General features: G+C 40.5%; 1 protein-coding gene across 4 annotated transcripts in view; it reads right to left on the minus strand.

The window, feature by feature from the left end:
* Positions 1-25281, minus strand: part of NDRG3 (NDRG family member 3) — an 81859-nt gene that overhangs the window by 14208 nt on the left and 42370 nt on the right. For 3 of the 4 annotated variants that reach the window (XM_070420248.1, XM_070420247.1, XM_070420246.1), the window contains exons 6-9: positions 23245-23307; positions 22008-22068; positions 20110-20196; positions 16880-16936 (exon numbers count right to left, since the gene is read on the minus strand). In XM_070420248.1, the coding sequence (XP_070276349.1) occupies positions 16880-16936; positions 20110-20196; positions 22008-22068; positions 23245-23307 (268 nt within the window). The remainder of the gene's footprint in view (positions 1-16879; positions 16937-20109; positions 20197-22007; positions 22069-23244; positions 23308-25281) is intronic. The other variant, XM_070420249.1, reaches the window with a different exon arrangement.

Raw genomic sequence — 25281 nt, forward strand, 5'->3', positions numbered from 1 at the left:
AGGGGAGCAGTTAGGCATCGATCAGGCTGGCAGGGGAGTTGTTAGGGAGTGATCAGGCTGGTAGGCTGAAGCAGTTCGGAGCAATCAGTCAGGCAGGCAGGCGAGCAGTTGGGAGCCAGCAGTCTCAGATTGTGAGGGGGATGCCCAGCAGTAGGACATCCCTCGAGGGGTCCCAGATTGGAGAGGGTGCAGACTGGGCTGAGGGACCCCCCCCCCAACCCAGTGCACGAATTTCGTGTACCGGGCCTCTAGTCATTTAATAATATACATTATAGAAATATATATTACATTCCATTTGATATCTTACTAAGTCAATTTATAATTTAATCTTATTACCAACACTATTAAAGGTATAAAATTCAAAAGAAACAAAATGGCATACACAATAAGAAGTGAGTCTCCCTCCCTACCACCCACTGCCCAATGGTCCTTCTCTTGCTGGCCTTCTCAGAGACCATCAGAACAAGTTGCCAGATTCTTGGGTACATAAGCATATATGTACATATGTACATATGTGTACACACACACACACACACACACACACCAGTAAGCAGTTTTAAGCAGAGGGAAAATGTTAGCATTGGAAGGAAAAAATGCATCAGGGATAGCAAGAGAGTCACTTATTCCAGGGCAGTGTGTAAAGATCACCAGCAATCCTTGGGAGAGAAATAGAGATAAAGACAACATTTGTTTGCCTTCTCACCGTCATATGGATGATGTGAGCCAAGAATACAGTTGGAAACTGACCAAATGGATCACAGTCTACCTGAAGCTGTAGTGCACTGGAATCACTGCAAGGAAACTTAGTCAATACTAAAGGTATTATAGTAAGAAAGGTAAACAATGAATGAAGCACACAATAATTAGAGATGTAGTTATCTAGCCAGCTCCCCCTTGAAGGCCTGGTGAGGAACTTGAGTAGCAAAGTTGGAGATAAAAAAGGGAAGAAATGATACTGATATAAAAGAAGTAAAACTGACTTAAGTGCTAACAGCACTTCTTAGGCAAAGCTGTTATGTATAAATTGCCCTCCACCGACCCACCTTTTAAAAAAACACAAATTGTTAGACTTACTATTTTACACACTGCTTTTCCACTTAAAGTATGGCAGGGGTCATTCCTTATTAGGACATTTGGAGCTGTCTCATTTATTAATACTACCTGTTTTCCCACAACCCTGGCTAGTACAAATGATCACTCTTTAATCCTTGCTAATGTGATAGATTAAAAAAAGGAGGTATCACTGTGTTTTTTTTCTATTACTGAAGATGAGATTATTCATGTTTAAAAACCTTATTTGTTTCCATTTCAAAGCAATAAAAGCAATACAAACATTCGCTTATTTGAATTTTAAATGAACCAATCAGCCTTGTGACAACCCATTGTCTATGACAGGGTTCCTCAAACTACAGCCCGAGGGCCACATGCAAATACAAATACTGTATTTGTTCCCGTTTTGTTTTTTTACTTCAAAATAACATATGTGCAGTGTGCATAGGAATTTGTTCATAGTTTTTTTTAAAACTATAGTCCGACCTGCTCACGGTCTGAGGGACAGTGAACTGGCCCCATGTTTAGAAAGTTTGAGGACCCCTGGTCTATGACCTTACACGTTTTTAATTAAACACACATTATGTATGTGACCAGCCGGGGTGGCCCAGTGGTTGAGCCTCAACATATGAACCAGGAAGTCATGGTTCGATTCCTGATCAGGGCACACCCCCAAATTGTGGGCTCGATCCCCAGTTGTGGGTCATGCAGGAGGCAGCCGATCAATGATTCTCTTTCATCATTGATGTTTCTATCTCTCTTCCTCTCCCTTCCTCTCTGAAATCAATAAAAATATTAAAATAAAATACAGATTAGCCCTAACCGGTTTGGCTCAGCCTGCAGACTGAAAGGTCCCAGGTTCGATTCTGGTCAAGGGCATGTACCTTGGTTGTGGGCACATCCCCAGTAGGAGTTGTGCAGGAGGCAGCTGATCGATGTATCTCTCTCATCGATGTTTCTGGCTCTCTATCCCTCTCCCTTCCTCTCTGTAAAAAGTCAATAAAATATATTTTAAAAAAAATACAGTTTAAACACACATTATGTATATATTGTGAGGATGTTCCTGCTTTACAAAAATTATTAAAATTCTGGTCATGGCTTTCCCTATTTAAAATAGTGTTTCTAACATATTCAAATGAAAGACTCAAAGCCTCATTCTTCCATGCCAGGCACTGTTAGAAAACCTTAGAACTGCTTTCCCTAATCAACCTCTCACAGGTATCCTAGAAGTCTGCCCCCAGGTTACTTAATACCCCCGGAATATGTCTTATAATTTCTTTCTCATTGCTTTTGAGCAAACTATTCCCCATTCCTGGAATGATCTCCTTCCTCCCCAAATCTAAAATGTTGAATTTTATCCACCCTTCAAGACCCAGCTGGGATACTTTCTCTACCTTGAAGCCCTCCCTGATCCCAAAATCAGAAGTAAACCTCTCCTGCCTTTGAATTACTCTAAGGTGCCTCACACTACCTCTTGTAAGGGACCCTGGGATGGTAGAAAGAGAAAAACTTCAGACTCAGGCACACCTGGCTTCAAGTCTCCTCCTAATATGTTACTAGCTGCTAACCTTGTGTAAACCAATTCATTCTTCACCTGTAAAGTGGGAATAATACCCATTATGAGATTATTAGACTGAATTTATTAATGTAGATGAAACATCTGAAATTTGAAGGTGCTCAATGAAATGTAGATCTTACTACTTATCCCTTTTTACCTGTGCTATAATATATATATCCTCTTCCCACAGGGTAAGCTCCTAGAGAACAAGGGCCATATCTTATACACCTTTGTCTATCCCAGTGCACTAAGAATGAAATTTTGTGAAGTCTGTGAACTGGTTTTTAAGGTCTACAGTCAAAACCAAACATGCTATGTCTTCAGAAAAGTAACTACACTACCCACCATTACGTAGTGCAAAGATCATGATATTTGAGAATTCTAATTGAAGATGTTGGATTAAAATACAGCTTTACTCCATCAATAAAAATTAAAAAAATTATTTTTCAGTCATAAACTCATAAGAACAAAGATAAGAAAATGAAAACAGCAATAACATTTTGAAAGTGGAAAAGCAGAAGGAAAACTAATCACTCATTTAGCAGACTCGATTAAGACTGCAAAGTGTCACAAAACCATAAAAATCCTAGAAGAAAATACAGGCAGTAAAATCGTAGACATCTCACATAAGCAGAATTTTCACTGATACATCTCCTAGGCAAGAGAAACATAGAAAAAAAAAATGGGACTACATCAAACTAAAAAGCTTCTGCACAGCAAAAGAAACCATCATTAAAATGAAAAGGGAGGGAGAACCAAGATGGCGGTGTAGGTAAACACCTGTACTTACTGCCTCCCACAACCACATCAAAATTACAACTAAAATACAGAACAACCGTCACTCAGAACTGCCGGAAATCTGTCTGAATGGAAGTCCTACAACTAGAGAAGAAAAGAAGAAAGTGCATTGCCCTAGCTGGTTTGGCTCAGTGGATAGAGCATCTGTCTGTGGACTGAAGGGTCCCGGGTTCAATTCTGGTCAAGGGCACATGCCTGGGTTGCGGGCTCGATCTCCAGTAGGGGGTGTGCAGGAGGTAGCCAATCAATGATTCTCTCTCATCACTGATGTTTCTATCTCTCTTGCCTTCTCCCTTCCTCTCTGAAATCAATAAAAATATAAATATTAAAAAAAAAAGGAGAGGTGGAGGTATGGAACAGGCTGGTCTGACACCACATGTGGCATTTCTTTAATCAGGAGGGTTATCTCCAAGGCCTCCCATGAAAAGCAGGGGGTCTCAGCCCCACACCAGACCCCAAGCCCAGGATTCCAGAGCTGGCAAGAGAAGTCCTCATAAACTTTGGGCTGTAAATTATGGTTTAGTGACATGGAGGTTGTTGAGTGACATGGAGGCTGCTGGATTCCCAGGTGTTCCTCTTAAAGGGTTGGCACACAAACTTACACTGTCCAGCTTCCTCTGAGTTCCAGTGCTGGGTGGTGGCTTTGGGGGAATCGAGGGACATATGGGGAGGAACTGGACTGTCTGGCATCTGGGCAGGAACTCAGGGAGGTAGCTTTCTCCCCGAAAGGGGTGCTCACAGGGTCACTGTTCCTGTGCTGGGACTTCCCTGCCACAGAGCTGCCATCAGAGTAGCCCACACTATTCTCTGCTCTGGTGATTCCCTGACACCCAGCCACATTCAATTTGCAGCCCCACCCAAGCTGTTTGCAGCTGCTTTTCCATATGAATGGCTGTCCTGGCTCAGACTTCAGACTTTAGTAAAAATCTCTTAAACAAGCAGCAACTGGAGTCCGCATGCCCCAAACCTATCAATAAAAGACCGAAGACCCACAGTAGCACCAGCCTGCCTTGCTTCACAGCTGGGCCTCACCTGGGCACTTCCTACCCCAATACAAATAGCAGCAACCTGCAGATCTTTCTGTAGCTCCTGCCAGGTGGCCCTAGGCAGTGGCTGACTTTGCACCTCTCAGGAGGCCTGAACCAGTGCACTTGGTGGACAGCTTCAGGCCATAGCAGATTACAATTCTATACATCTACAAGTGACACACGCAAGGGGAAGACTTAGTGAGCACCAAAGCCCCACTGAAGCAAGTCCTGCTCCATTGGAATGTTTCCTGCATAGCATCTCTTCCACTGTAGATGCAGCTGGTCCTCACAGCCAATTGGCCTGGAGGCCAATTCCTCCCAGTGATGCCAATAGCAACCAAGGCTCAACTATAACAAAACTATGCACACAGCCCATACAGGGGCGTACCTATAGTGCCCAGCTCAGGTAACTGTGGAGGCTGAGCAACTGGGTCCTACAGGACACCTATTTCACAAGACTACCCTACCAATTTCGGGAGAATTAACAGCTCTACCTAATACATATAAATAAACACAGGGAAGCAGTCAAAATGCGGAGACAAATATGTTACAAATGAAATGGAAGTAAGCAAGCTACTGGATACAGAATTCAAAACAATTCTTTTATAAGGTTACTCAAGGATCTTAATGAGAGCTTCAAGGGATTTAGTGAGACTTTCAAGGAACTAAGTGAGAATGTCAAAGACATATAAAAAAGAACAGTCAGAAATTAAGCATACATCAATTGAAATAAAGAATAATTTACATGTCTTAGCTGGTTTGGCTCAGTGGATAGAGCACTGGCCTGCAGACTGAAGGGTCCCAAGTTTGATTCCAGTCAAGGGCACATGCCCAGGTTGTGGGCTCGACCCCCATTAGGGGGTGTGCAGGAGGTAGCCAATCAATGATTCTCTCTCATCATTGATGTTTCTATCTCTTTCTCCCTCTCTGAAATCAATAAAAATATACTTATAAAAGAGAAAAAAAGAATAATTCACAGGGATTCAATAGTAAAGTAGAAGATTCCAAGAATCAAATCAATAATCTGGAATATGCAAAAGCAAAACACCCAATCAGAAGGGGGAAAAAAAAGAATCCAAAAATATAGACAGTGTAAGGAGTCTATGGGACAACATCAAGTGTACCAACACTCACATTATGGGGGTACCAGAAGGAGAAGAGAGCAAGATATTGAAAACCTATTTGAAGAAAAAAATGACAGAAAACTTCCCCTATTTAGTGAAAGAAATAGACTTACACGTCCAGGAAGCACAGAGAGCCCCAAACAAGAATAACCCAAAGAGGCCCAGACCAAAACACATTATAATTAAAACTAGAGGCCTGGTACATGAAATTCATGCACTCGGGGTAAGGGGGATCCCCTCAGCCCAGCCTGTGCCTTCTTGCAGTTTGGGAGCCCTCGGGGGATGTCCAACTGACGGTTTAGGCCTGTGGGGAACAGGCCTAAACCGTCAGTTGGACATCCTTAGTGCTGCTGTGGAGGCAGGAGAGGCTCCCGCCACTGCCGCTGCGCTTGTCAGCTGTGAGTCCAGCTTCTGGCTGAGCAGTGCTCCCATGTGGGAAGGCACTGACCACTAGGGGGCAGCTCCTGCATTGAGCGTCTGCCCCCTGGTGGTCAGTGCATATCATAACGACCGGTCATTCTGCAGTCGATTTGCATATTAGCATTTTATTATATAGGAGGCCAAAAATTAAAGACAAAAAGAGAATCTTAAAAGCCCAGGTTGTGGGCTCAATCCCAGGTATGGGGTGGACATCAATGATTCTCTCTCATCATTGATGTTTCTATCTCTCTCTCCCTCTCCCTTCCTCTCTGAAATCAATAAAAATATATATATTTTTAAAAATGGACAAAGGACTGGAATAGAAACTTCTCAAAAGAGGACATACAGATGGCCAAGAGACATATGAAAAAAGGCTCAATGTCACTAATCATCAACAAAATGCAAATTAAAACTAAAATGAGGTATCACCTCACACCTGCCAGAATGGCTACCATAAATAAATCAACAAACAAGTGCTGGTGAGGATGTGGAGAAAAGGGAACCCTAGTACACTGCTGGTGGGACTGCAGACTGGTACAGCCACTGTGCAACACAGTATGGAGCTTCCTCAAAAAATTAAAAATGGAACTGCATTTTGACCCAGTAATCCCACTTCTGGGAATATACCCTAAGAATCCCAAAACACCAATTCAAAAGAATATACTGGTATGCACCCCTGTGTGGGGTGCGGCTACAGTGTTTTGGACAGGTTCAAGCCTGGGACTAATGAGAGGGCACAGTCCTCTCATGGCCACATGCAAGTCCCAGTTTGGAGGGCAGAGCCTTCCCGGCACAATTATAGCCAACAGCTATAGTTGTAAGCTTGAACCTATGGTCCGAACACGTGGCCCCACGTGCCTGAGAGCAGGTGCATATAGTTGAGTAGGATTGAAACCCACGAGAATGCTGTAAACATCTTGTTCACGTCCCTCCTTTGCCTCGTGGCATCTACTATAAAATAAAGACAGGGCTTGTGGGCATTGGCGCTATCCATCAGAGGAGCAGCATCCCACCGAGACCCAGCTTTCATTCTCTTGTCTGTCTTTTCTAAGCCTTTCATCACCCCCACTCAGGGTCACTGAACCAGGCTGAGCTGGCATGGCACATAAGGCGCCCTGGGGGTGAGTATGCCATGGCCGTGCTAGCTCGCCTCACCCCTGTGTTCATAGCAGCATTATTTACAATAGCTAAGATTTGGAAACAGCTCAAGAGCCCATTAGCAGATGAGTGGATTAAAAAGCTGTGATACATTTACACAATGGAATATGACATGGCTATAAAAAAGGAGCTGCCCTAACCAGTTTGATTCAGTGGATTGAGCGTCAGCCTGCAGACTGAAGGGTCCCAGGTTTGATTCTGGTCAAGGGTATATACCTTGGTTTCAGGCACATCCCCAGTAGGGAGTATGCAGGAGGAGCTGATTGATGTTTTTCTCTCATCAATGTTTCTAACTCTCTACCTCTCTCCCTCTCCCTTCCTCTCTGTAAAAAAATCTATTAAATATATATATATATATATATATTTATTTATTTATTTATTTATTTATATATTTTTTTTAAAAGAAGGAGCTCATACCCTTTACAACAGCATGGATGAACCTGGAAATTATTATACTAAGTGAAATAAGCTAGTCAAAGAAAGACAAATACCAAATGATCTCACTTAGATGTAGAATCTAATGGACAAAATCAACTGATTAACAAAACAGAAACAGAGGCATGGATACATGGAACAGTCTGATTAAATAAATAAATTACATAATTAAAATACATGAAGCAAAGGCAAACAGAAATGAAGAAGAAACAGAGAATTCATCAGTAATAATAGCTGGCAACTTTAATATACCACTTTTAATTATGGATAAAATATGAGGCAGAAGAACACAAGAAAATAGAAGAATTAAACCACACTATAAATCACCAGACCTAACAGACATCTACAGGATCTTTTACTTAATAGCAGCAGAATGAATATATATTCTTTTCATGTGTACATGTCACATTCTTTAGGACAGACCATATGTTAGGACATAAAATAAGCCTTAATAAATTTGAAAAGCAATGAAACATTAAATATATCCTCTGACTATAATAGAGTGAAATGAGAAAAGATCTTAAATACATAACTGGACTTCCACCTTCAGAAACTATAGAAAGAAGAGGAAACTTAAAGCAAGCAAAAGAAAGAAAAGAATAAGATTAGAGTAGAAATAAATAAAATAGAGAATAGAAAAAGAATGGAGAAAAGTATGTGAAACCAAAAGTTGGTCAGCTAAGACTGACCAGCAAAAACAGAGATAAGACTCAAATCACTAAAAACAGGAATGAAAGAGACATTATTGTCAGCTTTACAGAAATAAAAATAATTATTAAGGGACTATTATGAATAATTACATGTCAACAAATTAGATAACCTAGATGAAATGAACAAATTCCTAGAAAGATATAAACCACCCATCTAAAGAAGAAATAAAAAAATGTGACTTGATCTATAACAAGAGATTAAATTAGTAACATAAAAACTTTCCATTAAGAAAGCTTTGGTCCAGATGGCTTCAATGTGAATTCTACCAAACATTTAAAGAAGAATCCACAGTAATCCTTCCCAAGTTCTTACAAAAAGTAAGAGAACACTTTTCAGTTCATTCTATATGGGCAAGTACTACCTTAATACCAGACAAAGGCATCATAGGAAAATTACAGATGGATATTCTTTCTGAATACAGATATACACACACAAAAAATACTAGCAAACCAAATGTAACAACATAAAAAGGATTACATTATACACAATGAACAAACAGCGTTTATCCAAAGAATTCAAGGTTAGTTCAACATACCAAAAAAAATAAATAAATGTAATATTGAAGCATCTATCTTATATAAAAACTGCTGTTTGAAATTTTAACCCTGCTATTTTGGCTTCTGTAAATACTTGCTGGCTTAAATAATAAGGAAAATAAGACTACTCCCCATTTCAGAGAGGCCATTAAACCTTCCCCAGACGAAGTTATCAGTGCTGGTGCTAGGCCAAGCCTTTGGTTGAGGTCTCAAAGCCCCAGCACATAGGGGCTCTTTAAGAACTTGCAAAAGGGACCAAAAAATCCCATATTTGGGAGACAAAGAGGGTGAAAAGGTATAAGTAGAGGAAACTTCCTGTGTGACTTCACCCAGAATTGTAGAGACATTTTTCTCTGAGCCAGTGCATAATAATAATAATCCTATCTAATAATAGAGAAACATGGTAATTAACCATAACTTCGCTACCCTTCCCATTGGCTAATCAGCGATATGCAAATTAACCGCCAGCCAAGATAGCGGCTAATTTGCATATGTCGGCGCCAAGTGATGGAGCAAAGCCCATTGGCCCTGGGTAGGAGCAGCCCTCCATGCCACCGCCGCCGGGATCTGCCCCCGGGAGCCGAGCGGGGCAGCGGGAGCGGAGAGCGAAGCCTGCTGCGAGGGTCCCTACCGGAGAAGAGCAAAGGCCTGGGTTCCTGCCACCGGAGGAAAACTGGTGCCAGCAGGGAGGGGAAGGGGCCCCCGACTGCAAGAAGGCACAAGTTGGGCTTAGGCAGCCGCTTCCCTGCCCCTGCACTCGCTTCTGCGGTGATCAATCGGTGACCGCAGAAGCCCGGTGCGGCGGCAGGGAAGCAGCCACCGCCAGCGTCCCTGGCCGGCGCTTCCCTGACCCGCACCCGGCTTCTGAGATGGGTGAAGCCTATGTTTGCATGACACATAACTGACTACCCTCCCTGGAAGCACAGAAGAAGAAGAAGCCCCCAGAAGAAGCCGCCCACCTTTGGTCCAGGCGCCAGCGCCAGTGCTTGCGGCTTGCTGCAGCCCAGGAGACGGACAAGCTACCCGCCCAAGGTCCCAGGCTGCAGCCACCCGGAGAAGCTGCCAGCCCTGTGGGTGCCAGCGCCTGTGGCCAGGGAAACAGGTTCCCTCTTCTCCGACTGCAGTCATTACTTCAATATTCCCCTTATGAATTTCTCTCCTGTGCTGCAACCCAACTCCACTTTTCTTCGGAAGGATACAAAACAGAGAAAGCAGTATTAAAAGCTTACATTTTTAAGCCAGTAAGGTTGGTACTTAAACATATAAATGGAAAACTAGAGTCTTCCTTAAGGTAACAAAGGCTACAAAGGACAGGGACAGCGCATGACCTATTATATCCAGCAATCCATATGGGGACTGAAAACTTTGCAATGATGACAATTACTGAAGATATGAATCAACTAAAATAGTTGACAGGGACAATTCTTCCATCTTTGAAAATATCTACATCAAATATGTTGAAATAGATTTTCATCTGCATAATATAACACATTCTGACAAGACCACCACCACCGCCACCAATGTGGTCAGTCAGTGTTATGCGGATAAATGTTTAATAACTGAGGGACACCCCCCCCAACTAGTAGCACTGGGCTACTAGTAATAATAATAATAATAATAATAATAAATGTAACTCCATCTCTCTAAGCGTTGCTTGATCTTCTTCCGTCTTCTGTAACAATATACCATATTAAAAGAATAAAGCACAGAAGTCACACATATATCTCAATAGACACAAAAAAGCATTTGACAGAACCCAACACACTTTCATGATAAAAGGACTCAATAAACCAGGAACAGAAGAGAACTTCCTCTACCTAATACAGGACATCTATGAAAAGCTCACAGCTAACAACATACTTAATAATGAAAGACTGAATACTTCCCCTTAAGATCAGAAACAAGACAAAGATATCTACTCTCATCACTTCTATTCAACATTGTACCAGAGGTTCTAGTTATGGCCTAGAAAGTTCTGTTTAGGCAAGAAAAGAAATAAAAGGTATCCATACTGGAAAGGAAGATGTAAAACCAAGTCTATTTGCAGATGACATGTTTTTGTATATAGAAAATCCTAAGGAATTCATAAAAAGAGGTCAAGCTAATAAATTAGTTCAGCAAGGTTGAAGGATATAAGACCAATATACAAAAATTCATTGTATTTAGGTTTATTCGCTGGAAATAATTAAATACAAGGTCCTTGATCTGGTAGACTACAGGCTTGGGTAGTAGGTGATATACCAAGCTGAAAACAGGAGGGTTTAGTGAAAGTTTAAAGCCTGAATGTTGAGGCCTTGTCTTTTTCTGCATTTGGATGCAAAAATACTAATGTGTCAGGCGTGCAATCTCAAAGTTTATCTGAGGAATCTGATTAATCCTGCAGAAAAGATCTAAAGGTATCGACATCAAGTTGGAATTTGGGATTTTCTCGCTGTTTCTGGGCTATGCAGTTCTTTCTGGGCTACATTGTAGCAATTTGAGTTTTGAGCATCACCTTCTGCTTGAACTCTTTGGGGACAGAATCTAGGAGGAACTTCAGGCTGTGACTAGACTTCCAGTGGACGCACCAAAGAAGCTTAACCCACCCTTGACCCCAGAGTTTTCTCAGATGCCTGGTGAACAAGATTCAGCTGGCACTCAAGCTGTCTCAGAAGTACTAGCAAAGAAACTTAGTAACTTATCTCTCAACCCTAGTACTAAATTCCCTTCCCTTGCACCAAAATGTTCACCCCAAAAGCAGGACAGAGAAAAAAACTTAAAGGGGTCTGGACTGGGGGCTGAGTCAAGTCATGCTCTACAAGAGAAGACGGGGAGTGAGGATTGTGGCAAGTGTTTGGAAAGAAAGGATGCAAAGGCTGATTAAAGTTATGACATACCACACCATGCGTCTGCTTAAAAAAACCCCAGAGGAGAGGGAACTTGAGATTCAATCAAGAAGCCAAAGAGCTACATGTAGCTATAGTTATTGCCTATTACATGGAGATCCTTCTGATATTATCATTGAGAATTATGATTTAGCTATAAACTTTATTGTTTATTATTTGAGTTGTAACAAATTTTTGGATGTGCTATTTCAATTTTTAGTAGCAAATGTGTGTATAGGGCATCTTATTAAAATTTGAGGCATATCTGAGACAGTAAGAAAAACAAATAAATAAAGGTATTGACATTAGTGTTCCCCAAGGAAATGGCCCAGTCTGATCACCCCAGTGATAAGCCTCACCTGCAAACAGGCCATTTAGTGATCCACCCTTACTAAATGTGGACAGCCAGCCAATGGAATCAGTAGCCATTTGGGAAAAGCACCTGTGACAGTTAATCAATTTCTGGTTTCTCAACCTCAGATCTCCAATTCTTCGTAATACAGAAGATAGGCTGCATAAACACTTTCCCTCTGCCAGTCCTTTTTAAAAAATTTAGCACAGAGGCCAGTAGCTTAAGGTGTCAGGAACCTTCACAGACCAGCTGTAGTCACACCCTCAGTCCACACTCTCCCCACCCAACTGCAGTTTCTGTATAGCAGCTCAGATCTTATTTTAGACAAATGTCTCCCCCATATGGTAAGTGGCTCAAGGGACCAGTTATGGCCCTCATACTCTGGCGAATTTCTTCACTAGTGGCTGGCTGTGTTTTCTGTGGAAACCATGCCTCCTTCAAAGAAGCAATACTTTCCAGCTTGGTGGTGGAGGCTCAACTAAGTCAGTTCCTTCAGTGTCCACGCTCCCTCAGCCTAGAAGTAGCAGCTACTTTTAGATCCTTTGGAGTCTTCTTTTACCCCGCTGAGAAATTAACCATCTTTTAGTAGTTAACAATATTTTATTTAAATTTTCTTTGCTCAAAGTATGTGCTCGCTGTCTCCTAACCAGACCTCATTAGAAAGAGCCCACAGGATGGAAAGTGTGACCTGAAGACTGCTGAGGTGTCACCAGGGAACTCTGACTTATGTACTAAATTAAAAACAAAAGGGCCAGACCCTGGAAAGGAAGTGCTTTCCTCCCATTGTCACCTTGCAGTGTCCCTCCCATGTCCTTTATTTATAAATTTTAACACCATCAACTGGTAAAGAAGAAATGCTGGACAGAAAAAGAATGCAGTCATGGCTCAGCACTGAATAATATTTTCATAGGATGACAGTGTAAGTACTAGAAATTGATCTAATCCAAGTTATGTTACACTGGGAGGATGGAATGGTGGAAATACAAATGTGTGTCACGGGGCCAAGTAAGTAGGAGAGAAAAATCATCTTCCATAATGGAATGCCAAAAGAAAATGCCTATAGCTAAAAACTCAACAAGTGGAAATATACGCATATTTAAAGAGGTAGGCAAAGGGAATTGAGTGCATATATCCAACAAGAGATGTATGAGATTGTTCATAGCAGCTTTTTATTCATTACTAACAACACACCCCAAACAAAACTAGACATAACCCAAATGTTCATAGGAACATTTGTGGTACTGAAACACAATGGACTGCTACACAGTAATAAAAAGAATTACTGATATTCAGAATGCATGGATGAATCTCAAAGACAATATATTAAAGAAGGAGACAGATCCAGACTAGTGTACACTGTGATTCCATTCATATTACACATTGCGGACAGATCACGAGAATTCTTGTGTTTTCTGTTCTAAGGCTTGTGGCCAATCACGAGAATTCTTTAAAAAGATATTAGCTTGTAAGAACATGTAATAAATAACTTCAAAATGCAATGGGTATTTAATTTTAAAGCGTGCCTTTAACATTTATGAAAAAAATTTTTGTACTCATTCAATAGAAACTTATCTGGCCACTGGGTAAAGCTAGCAATAAAACTACTGGTCCTGCCGAAACCGGTTTGGCTCAGTGGACAGAGCGTCGGCCTGCGGACTGAAAGGTCCCAGGTTCGATTCCGGTCAAGGGCATGTACCTGGGTTGCGGGCACATCCCCAGTAGGAGATGTGCAGGAGGCAGCTGGTCGATGTTTCTCTCTCATCGATGTTTCTAACTCTCTATCTCTCTCCCTTCCTCGCTGTTAAAAATCAATAAAATATATTAAAAAAAAACAAAAAAAAAAAACTACTGGTCCACAACTGCCTGTTAAATTCAAGAACAGGCTAACTAACCTTTAGAGCTAATAGGATAGTGAATAACTTGTTTGGGGAGGGGTATTAGTGAGTAGGAAAAGGTAATAGAGAACTTTTTGGGATGATGAAAATATTTTATATCTTGATTTGGTGGTGGTAACATAAGAGTATCCTATAGCCCTCGCCAGTTTGGCTCACAGGATAGAGCGTTGGCCTAGGGACTGAAGGTCCCAGGTTTGTGCCGGTCAAGGGCACAAAAAAAAAAAAAAAAAGTATCCTATATAATAAAAGTATAATATGTTAACTGTCCAGTTGTCTGGTCCTCTGTTCAACCAATCAAAGCATAATATGCTAATGATATGCTAAAGCTGCTCAACTGCTTGCTATGACGTGCACTGACCACCAGGGGCAGACAGTCGACCGGTCAATCAGTCACTATGACGTGCACTGACCACTAGGGGGCAGATGCTCTGAATGGTATGTTAGCTTACTGCCAGGGATTGGGACTGAGCGAGATGGGCTGGACATGCCCTGGAGCACTCCCACGGTAGTCCCTCCTCAGCCCTGATTATGCACCAGTGGGGTCCCTTGGCCTGGCCTGCGCCCCCTCTTAATCTGGGACCTCTTGGGGGATGTCGGAGAGCCAGTTTCGGCTTAATCCCAGAGGCTAGGCGGAGGGACTCCACTGGTGCGTGAATTTGTGCACTGGGCCTCTAGTATGTATATAAGTCAATGAGATGTACTTATGATTTTTTCCCTTTATGTAAATTATACTTCAACTAAAAAGAAAGCGATATGGAGGCAAAGCCCAAAACAGCCAAAAGAATCTAAGAAGCAGGAAATAGAATGGATGGCAGATCCTTTGTAATAAACTCTGTAGATCTTCTCTACTCTAAAAGATATGTAAATTTGTAACTTTGATAAAATATACTCTAAGTAACAGAAAGCCCAGCCGGTGTGGCACAGTGATTGAGTGTGAACCCATGCAGTCAGAGCACATGCCCAAGTTTCAGGCTTAATCTCCAGTACGGGGCATGCAGGAGGCAGTGATAGATTTTTCTATCTCTCTATTCCTCTTCCTTCCTCTCCCTCTAAAATCCATAAAAACATATATATATATTTTAAATGTATTTTATTGATTTTTTACAGAGAGGAAGGGAGAGGGATAGAGAGGCAGAAACATCGATCAGCTGCCTCCTGCACACTCCCTACTGGGGATGTGCCCGCAACCAAGGTACATGCCCTTGATCGGAATTGAACCTGGGACCATTGAGTCTGCAGGCTGACGCTCTATCCACTGAGCCAAACCGGTCAGGGCATAAAAACATATTTTAAAAAATAAAGAAAAAGATTATTAACTTTGGAGTTAATCTGACCTGGATTCAAACCACATCTATCTGGATAATAGTGGCAAGTTATGTTCCCTCTCTGGCCTTCAGTTTCTCCACTTTAAAATAAATCTAATAGAACTATGTGAAAAATAACTGAGTTTGTACCTTAAAGTACTTATCAAAGTGCTTTACACATAATGAGTACTCAGTAATGCTAGTTTTCTCCCCATCTACCATTTTCCTTCCAACACAGAGACTACAGTTGAGAGTACATTACTCTTATTTTTTCTCATCTCCCCATTCCAGATACCTCAGTTTTCCAACCTTATTGCTCTTTATTCCCTCACTCCTTCCTAGGTCACCTGTGATACTGGGATTTATAATAAGAAACATATTATTGGTCTACATTCTGTCCCTGGCACAGAGCTCCTAAGCCCTAGGAATTTCAGAAGTAAAAAGAGCAAGTAATGTGTATTGTTATGTTAATAAAGTGACTAGGAAAGCCCCTAAGTAATTTCTGGATGGGGGCTGGTTGCCAGGGAGACCAATCTAGTGAACTTTTAGTCTCACCCCCTGACCTATGGGGAGAGAGGTGGGGACTAGAGATCGAGTTCCATAGATAATGACAAATGATTTAATGAATCACAACTGCAATGAAGCCTTCATAAAACCTTAAAAAGACAAGGTTCAAAGAGCTTCCAGGTTTGTGAACATGTGGAGGTTCTGAGAGAGTGGCGAGTTCTGAAGAAGGTATGGAATTTCCACTTACCATGCCCTATGCATTTCTTCCACCTGACTATACCTGAGTTATACATATCCTTTAAAAATAAACCAGTAACCAAGAAACTAAAATATTTCTCTGAGTTCTGTGAGCTGCCCTAACAAATTAATTGAACTCAAGGAGGGGTTGTTGGAACCTATGACCTATAGCTGGTCCATCAAAAGCATGGGGGACAACCTAGACTTGTGTCTGTCTGGTGTCTGCAGTAGGGGTGAAGAGGTTCGGTAGTGCAGTCTTGCAGGACTGATCCCTTAACCTGTGAGATCTGACGATATCTCCAGGCAGATAGTGTCATAATTAAGTTGAATTGCTGGTGGTGTAGAAAAAACACACACTGTAATTGCTGTCAGAATTGTATTTTTCAATTCACTTCTCTCTCTGAAAAGAGAACTGGGACCCTTCTCTCTGTTATTCATGTAATTTCCTCTGGAGACTTCAGTTTCCTCATCAGTAAAACATGGGAATTGAACAAGACAACCTCTAAGGTTCTTTTAGCATGAACACTTCTAGGTTTCTTTTTTCTCTGAAATTTCTATTTCTGTGAAGCCTTTCCCAGACCTACTTATGGCTCTAAAGATGTTTGGTGAGGCACGTGATGTTGTCAAACATTTACAGATGGCATGCTGCTTACAGGGAACAAGTGTGTGGGAGGGTGAGAGGGCTGCCTTCACTCATCTCTCTCCAAATGCCAAGAGCCATGTGGCACTGAGTACCTTTTCTTAAAACTGGACCTTCCTGGGTCACATGCATCTCACACTGCACTGGAAGTGTCACCACTAGGATCAGGTGAATTTTAAGCCACCCCTTCTTTCCTGAGATAAACCCCTTCTTCGCATGCGAGCCCATAAACACAGCTCTCCTGCCTGGAATAGGCACTTACCTGCCCAAAGTGATGAGCCAAAATAATGTCCACAACATTGGTTGTCAAGCCCGAGATCTAAAAAGAAACATCTGTGTCAAAGGTGTAAGTATATGAACAAATTTATCAAGCTGTCCACTTAAAATCAGTGCAATGTACTGTATATATATTATTCTCTAACAAACAAAACCACAACTCAGTGTCACATATTTTCTTTAAAATATGTGGTTTTTTTTATTTTTAGAGAGAGAAAGAGGGAGAGGGAGAGAGAGATAGAAACATCAATGATGAGAAAAAATAATTGACCAGCTACCTCCTGTAAACCCCTATTAGGGATTGAACCCGGAATCCGGGCGTGTGCCCTGACTGGGAATCAAACCAGCAATCTCTTGGTTCCTGGGTTGACGCTCAACTACTGAGCCACACCAGCCCGGGCTCACATATTTTTCATGAGATGGTGCTTTCAATACACATGAAAACAAGAAACAAGTCAGGAAAAAATGAAGTGTCTTCCAGAGTAATAATATAATCTTATTTGAAGTTAGCAGCTGGAAGAAATGGGGCCATAACTTCTTGGAAAATTTAAGACCAAGAAGTCACAGCTATTAGTTACTTCATTCCTGCCTGTACTTTTGTATTTACACTGGATTTATGGATAATAAAAATCGACTTACAACCACTCTCAAGCCATCCAAGAGACAGAAACAAATTTCTTTCTTTCAGTTTTTGTTTGTCTTCATTTCAGGGAGTGAGAGGAAACTGCTATGTTTACTGAATGTTCTTGCATTTTCAACATTTTTCTCCTAATTTTTTCCACTTCAAAACGATACTTATCCCTTTTATCTGTCTGGTTTTTGTTGAGATTGTTTATATTTGTAAGGTCATTAGCATATCCTGTAGCTTCCTATCTCTAAGAGATATTAGATAGAATTCTATCTAGATAGCAAATACCTTCATTTTTCAGATAGCTAACATGACAATGCACACATCTTTAGCACAGGTTAAACTATTTGGGTTCATTGAAGAGTGACTCATTCATTAATTTCACTCATTAAAAGAGTGAAAATGTGCTCTAGCCGATTTGGCTCAGTGGATAGAGCATCAGCCTGAAAGGTCCCGGGTTCAATTCCAGTCATGGGCATGTACCTCGGTTGCAGGTTCCCTGGCCCCGGTCAGGAGGCAACCAATTGATGTGTTTCTCTCACATTGATGTTTCTCTCTGTCTTTCCCTGTCCCTTCCACTCTCTCTAAAAAATCATTGGAAAAATATCCTTGGGTGAGGATTAACAACAATAACGAGTGAAAATGTAAACTGCAGATTGGGAGAAGAGATTTACATGCACCCAGCAAAGGATTCATATGTAGAATATGCAAGAAACTCTCATAGATCAATAGGAAAAAGATCAGCAACTCAATTTAATAAAAAAAAGAGTAGAAGATTTGAATAGTCACATCATAAAATGATATTCAAATGGCCAGTAAATTTTTAAAAAGGTGTTTGACATCATGGGCCCTTAGGGAAATACAAATTAAAACCCAGCTTTGCCCTGGCCACATGGTTCAGTTGGTTGGAGTGTCATCCTGTATACCAAAAAGGTTTCGGGTTGAATTCCTGGTCAAGGCACATACCCAGGTTACATGTTCGATCTCGGGTTGAGGCGCGTATGAGGGGCAACCCATCAATGTTTCTCTCTCACATTGATGTGTGTCTCTCTCTTTCAAATCAATAAGCATATTCTCAGGTTAGGATTAAAAAAGACAAAACCACGCCCCTCCCAAAAAAACAAGTTTTATTTACCCATAAGCACAGCTTAAAATTTAATAGATGCTACAATTAAAAACTGTTTAATAATGAAAGCTATTTTGCTTTTGGATATCATATAAAAACAAATTAATATTACAAATAAAACTGCCCATCTTTTATAAAAATTAAAAGGACTATCCTCAATATGCCAAGATTTCGGGTTCAATCCCTGTTCAGGGCACACACAGGAATCAACTAATGAATGCATAAATACGTACATGGAAAACCAAGTCAATGTTTCTCTCTCTCTCTCTCTCTCTCTCTCTCTCTCTCTCTCTCTCTTTCTCTCTCTCTCTGAAATCAATCAATAAGTTAATTAATAAATAAACAAACTATCAAATGTTGGGGAGTATGTGGAATAATGAACTTTCATGCATTACTGATATGTAAATTGGCCAAATACTTTGGAACATTGGCAGTTATCTACTAAAACTAAACAGACAATTGCTCTATGACCCAGCAATTCCACTCCTAGATACAGATCCAAATGAAATGAATATGTATGTCCATGAAAGACAGATAAAAGAATGTGTACAGGAGCTTTATTCACAGTAACCACATAACAATTCACACAACAGACTTCTAAACAACAATTAAAAAGAACTGCTACACACAACATAAATGAAACCAACAATAATGAATTTAAAAAACTAGATATAGCCCTAACCGGTTTGACCCAGTGAATAGAGCGTCAGCCTGCGGACTCAAGGGTCCCAGGTTCGATTCCGGTCAAGGGCATGTACCTTGGTTGCGGGCACATGCCCAGTAGGGAGTGTGCAGGAGGCAGCTGATTGATGTTTCTAACTCTCTATCCCTCTACCTTCCTCTCTGTAAAAAAAATCAATAAAAATATATTTTAAAAAATAAAAATAAAAAAATAAAAAACTAGATACAAAGTAATACATTATTTTATTATTATTATATGAAGTCTAAAAATATATAAAGCCTGCCTGGCTGGTGTGGTTCAGTGGTTGAGCATCAGGAGGCAACCACAGGTTCAAGCCTGTGAACCAGGGGGGTCACAGTTCAATTCTTGGTCAAGGCACATATCTTGATTGCAGGCTCGATCCCCAGTAGGGGTTGTGCAGGAGACAGCTGATCAATGATTCTCTCTCATCATTGATGTTTCTATCTCTCTCCCTCTCCGTTCCTCTCTGATATCAATAAAAATATGTTTTTAAAAAAAAGAATAGATAAAGCCAATCTATGGTGATAGAAGTCAGAGTAACAGTTATTCTGGGAAAAGAGAGGAAGCATTAAGAACAGAGCTGGAATTATTCTGCATACTGATTGGGTGTGATTACAAATGTAAATATTTATCAAGTTGTGTATTTAAAACTTCTTGCCCTTAACTGTATATCCCTCAATGAAAAAATAAAACTAAAACAGTTAAGTCATTTTGAGAAGGGACCAAGAGATAAGCCAACAGATACCATTTGGTGCTTACTTTGGAAGCTGCCCAGTCAATCCAGCCTTTAGCACAAGGGTCAACGTTAATGAGCACAAGGCCTTCCACAAGCTCTGGATAATTGAGCTGAAAAAGACGACAAAGACAATAGTATGAAAGTTCCACTCCCAGCATTCTTCCAAAAATAATGGAGCACGGTTAATTAATTTTTATTATGCCTTAATGCAGATTTGAAAGTAAGACTTCAGAGAGGTATAAGGGAGGCTATTCAGAAAAATAGCTCTTTAAATCTGACTTAGCACCTGGAAAACCAGTTTCTTAAATTGCTGTCAAATAATCTTGCCCTGCAAGGATCTATGGGAGAGACATAGATTTCTACATCAGAAGAAGGCACTCGGTATCTCTGCAGTTGATTAGCTCATGGTAGGTCTTCCCTGCTGGGGGAAGTGCCCTTGGAACTACTTGGCATAAGGGGCTGATGAGGCTTAAACTGGCTATTTCACATTTATATAAAGGGTGTCCCAAAATTCACGCAAGAAGTAATTTTGATAGAAAACACGGGTTTATAATTAAAAATTGTAAATTTTTTATTGATTCATAAAGTATACAGTATAGGGTTATGTATGGAATAGCATATCGGGTAAATGGCCTCCACGGCTTTGCTGGCACATACGCACTCTTTTGTTGAAATTTTCCGTGACCGAAATGCGGCTGCTCAGGCAATAACAGTTAATGGTGCTCGCTATCGCGACATGATAATCCAGTTTTTTGTGCCTAAATTGCAAGATATGGATGTGGATGACATGTGGTTTCAACAAGACGGTGCCACATGCCATACAGCCTGAGAAACAATTCAATTACTGCATGAGTCATTTCCTGGTCGTGTAATTTCCTGTTTTGGTGATCAGAATTGGCCGCCCAGATCATGCGATTTAACGCCATTGGACTTTTTTCTTTGGGGTTTTTTGAAGTCTAAGGTTTATGCCAACAAGGCCACGACCACCCACGCCTTGAAGAGGGAAATTGAGCCCTGTATCAATGAAATTCAGCCACATTTATGCAAAACAGTCATGGAAAATTTCAACAAAAGAGTGCGTATGTGCCAGCAAAGCCGTGGAGGCCATTTACCCGATATGCTATTCCATATATAACCCTATACTGTATACTTTATGAATCAATAAAAAATTTACAATTTTTAATTATAAACCTGTGTTTTCTATCAAAATTACTTCTTGCGTGAATTTTGGGACATCCTTTACCTTTATTCCCAATAGGGGCTTCTTAAGCTGTTTTTTTAAAACACATGAATAGATGATATACCATCCCCAGAAGATTGTCCTCTCACCTAGGAGGCATGTGAAAAAAGTTTCTTAAATAAAAATCAATAGGAACCTTTCTATGTACACTCAAAACTCTCTAGCTTACTTTCCCTCCTCTGATTACACTGATTATGCACACTATAGAAAATTTGATAAACAGAAAAATTATAAAAAGCAGGAAACAAAATTTGATATTAATTATCTTACCACACAACATCAATCCCTGTCAATATTTTGGTATATTTCCTTCTAGTCCTTTCCTATGCATATGACAAATTTTATGTGAATCTGTATTTTAATTTTAACATTTTAGTATATGTGAATCACATAATCACATAATTATAAGCTCTTCTTATAAAATTTTAATGGCTATACAAAATTCTATCATAAGTATCCCCTAAATATTACTTTTTGTTAATGATGTACTGCCCTCATTTGTGATCTTTCAGGTCTATAAACATGAAGCAAGGCTTTATACAAACTGTGTCTGGAGCTGACAAAATTTATTTAAAAACTGACATAAGACAAGCAATAGTACCTGATCACTTAACACAGCAGTAAGAGCTGTGATCCAGGCACTGTCTCAAGGGTATTGAGACTAATCCTCCACGTACTTACTGCAAATTTGCTGAGGATGTAAGCTCCAGCTCCAACTCCAATCCCAATGATGCTTTTCACACTGAATGAAACACAGAAATATTGATAGGGTTAACTCACTTGAAGGTAGCATGACAAATGGAAAAGAATACAACTGGGTTCAAATCCTGGCTCTGATGCTTATCAGATATAGAATTTGGTCAAATTTCTTTACTTTCTGAGCCTCAGTTCTCCATCTATAAAACAAAGATATGACCATTTACTTCTAAGTTGACTTTAAGGGTTAAATGAAATGACTAAAATCTGGGTGGGAGTCATCCTTGACAGTTCACTTTCCTGTCACCTCCATGTCTAACCCATCAAGTCCAATAGAATCTACCTTCAAAGTATTTCCATCTGTGTCCTCCCTCCCACCCCCCGCCAATATTCAGTATCAAGCCTGATTGTTGTAATAGTTTAACTAGTCTGCTTTTTCTTTCATTTCTTTCCAACCCATTTTCTCCACAGCCAGAGTAATCCTTTTTAAAAAAATGCAAACAGCATTTTTGATGCTCAATTTACATATCTAGAGAGGTCATTTAAAAAGACCAAATTAGATTATCACTCTCCTGGTTAAAAGCCTTCAGTATTTTTTCTTTTGAATAAAATCCCAAATTCTTACCTGATCTGTGAGACCTATGTAATTTGGTCCTTGTCTATTTCTCAAATTTCACCACATGCCTTTTTCCCACTTGCTTACTTGGTCTAGGACTTTTGGACATAACAATCCTTTTGTCTAAACTCTTCTTGGCTCTCTGTCTATCCTCTAAGTCCGAGGCTAGATGATACCTTCTTAGAGAGGCATTCCCCAACTAGCCTTATCTATGTAGATCCTGATATTATTCTCTATCACAACACCCCCAGTGACTTCTTCTACAGCTTTAGTTGTGATTATTTGTTTGCTTATTTTTTAATTATTTCCTCCACTAAGATGAAAGCACCACAAGGGTAGTGCCTATGCTGTTTTGCTCATCATCATATTCCCTAGGTCAGTCACATAGTAGAAAGTCCTTAAAAACTGTATGAGAGGTTCTGGCCGGGTGGCTCAGTTGGTTGGAGCATCATTCTGCGCACCAAAAGGTTGCCGGTTTGATCCCTGGTCGGTATATCCAGGAAGCAACTGATCTCTCTCTCTCTCTCTCTCAAAAGAAATCAATAAAAACATACCCTTGTGTGAAAATTAAAAAGAACACACAAAGCAGTGTGAGAATGAACCTACCTTAAGTGAGTAAGAACAGGAGGAAGCATTTCAGCTAGCTCATCCATTGTGGGGTACTGGTACCTGAAGTCCAGAAGGATAACTTCTAAATTAGAATGCACTCAAGTTTTCCAATTACAAGAACAGCTAGAAAAGTACAGGGTTCTTAGATAAAACCATTTCCTTTACCAAAGGCTCAAAGGAGGTGATGTGGAGTCTGGAAATGATTGTGGCATGCTATGTGATTCCCTATGTCTGCCATGCTAAACAGAAGGTTAGAGAACCTACATGTTTTTATATCCTCAAGAGCAGTCTCTTGGATCAGAGGAAGCCATTTTGGAAAAGAACAGGCAATATGGCTCTCTCTCAGGGTATTTCCAAATTTCTAACAATCACTTCAATTGGGGTTCAGGTTCAGTATACTTCCAACAGTAAGAATCAATTCAAGAAGTAGCTCTTGGTCTGCTGCTTATTTCTAGGCAGCTAAAAACAAAAGTACACAAAGCTTTACTGGGCCTAAGCATAGTCACAAATCGTGGACTCCTCATTATGAATGCTGTTTGTTTCACTTAGGCATAGTACAAGGTTCCTTTATTGCCTTCAAATTTGGTTCATGGTGTGAACCAATGGATTCTAAAATGATCAAGCATGCCCAGGAATGGATTCAGACTAGGAATCTGAGAAAAGTAGGGAGCACCTAGAGATTACAGAATCAAGGATCCTCTGCTTGAAACACAAACCAGCGATTTCAACCAGTGTGCCACAAGAATTTTTAAAACATGTAATACCTGACTAGTCAGGGGCACTGACCTCGTTTCCCTTTGATTGTCAAATAAAAAATTACAACGGCTTGCCAAGACCGGTTTGGCTCAGTGGATAGAGCGTCGGCCTGCGGACTGAAAGGTCCCAGGTTCGATTCCAGTCAAGGGCATGTGCCTGGGTTGCGGGCACATCTCCAGTGGGAGGTGTGCAGGAGGCAGCTGGTCGATGTTTCTCTCTCATCGATGTTTCTAACTCTCTATCCCTCTCCCTTCCTCTCTGTAAAAAATCAATAAAAATATTAAAAAAAAAAAAATTACAACAGCCAACACAATAATAGCCATCCATTGTGACTAAATCAAAATTTTGCCCTAGCCGGTTTGGCTCAGTAGACAGAGGATCGACCTGCGGACTAAAGGGTCCCAGGTTTGATTCCAGTCAAGGACACATGCTCAGGTTGTGGGCTCAATCCCCAGTGGGGAGTGTGCAGGAGGCAGCCAATCAATGATTCTCTCTCATCATTGATGTTTTTATCTCTCTCTCCCTCTTCCTACCTCTCTGAAATTAATAAAAATATATTTTTAAAAAATTATACATTTTTTGGTAAGATCAGTAAAAATATATATTTTTTGGTGTGCTACAGAATTTTAGTAATTAGTTTATATGTGCCATGAGATTAAAAAGGTTGAAAATAGCTGCTTTAAGTGATGAAGTGCTTTTTAGCCATTTATACACAAAGTAAAAAAAAGGAGTGGGATCCAAGTCTTACTGAATATGAACTGGTCATTGGCCAATTTGTGTTTGAGAAACAGAATAACTTAGACATAGTCAATAGCATGTATTCTGGAGCTAGACTGCCTGGGTTAAATCCCTGCTCTGCTGTTTATTTGTTATAGAATCTCGGCCAAGTTACTTACTATCTCTAGGCCTTAGTTTCCTCACTTGTAAAATGGGAGTAATAGTAAACCTAACCCAGAGTGTTGTAAAATGACTTAATAAGTGTGAAATAAAGCAGTGTCAGGAATACCGTTTAAGTACTATATAAGCGTTAGCCATTATTTGTCTGCAATGGTTAACTTCACTGGCAAAGGCAGCTCTGGAGATGAGTAAAGGGAGGGGGAAAGAATTAGCTTTCCACAGCTTGTGCTTTCACTCCTCCTTCCAAGGTCTTCTCCATAATCATACTGTACAGGGAAGAGTTAGAGAGACTCTGGCTCTGCCACACAAAGCAGGTTTAGGATGAGGCTGAGAGCTCCAAGTCCAGTAAAAATGCACCTCTACCTGATAGGGCAGATTCTC

Source organism: Myotis yumanensis, unplaced genomic scaffold (genome assembly GCF_028538775.1).
Source record: "Myotis yumanensis isolate MYYU_CA2020_CCGP unplaced genomic scaffold, mMyoYum1.0.hap1 SCAF_7, whole genome shotgun sequence".
Taxonomy (NCBI): Eukaryota; Metazoa; Chordata; class Mammalia; order Chiroptera; family Vespertilionidae; genus Myotis; species Myotis yumanensis.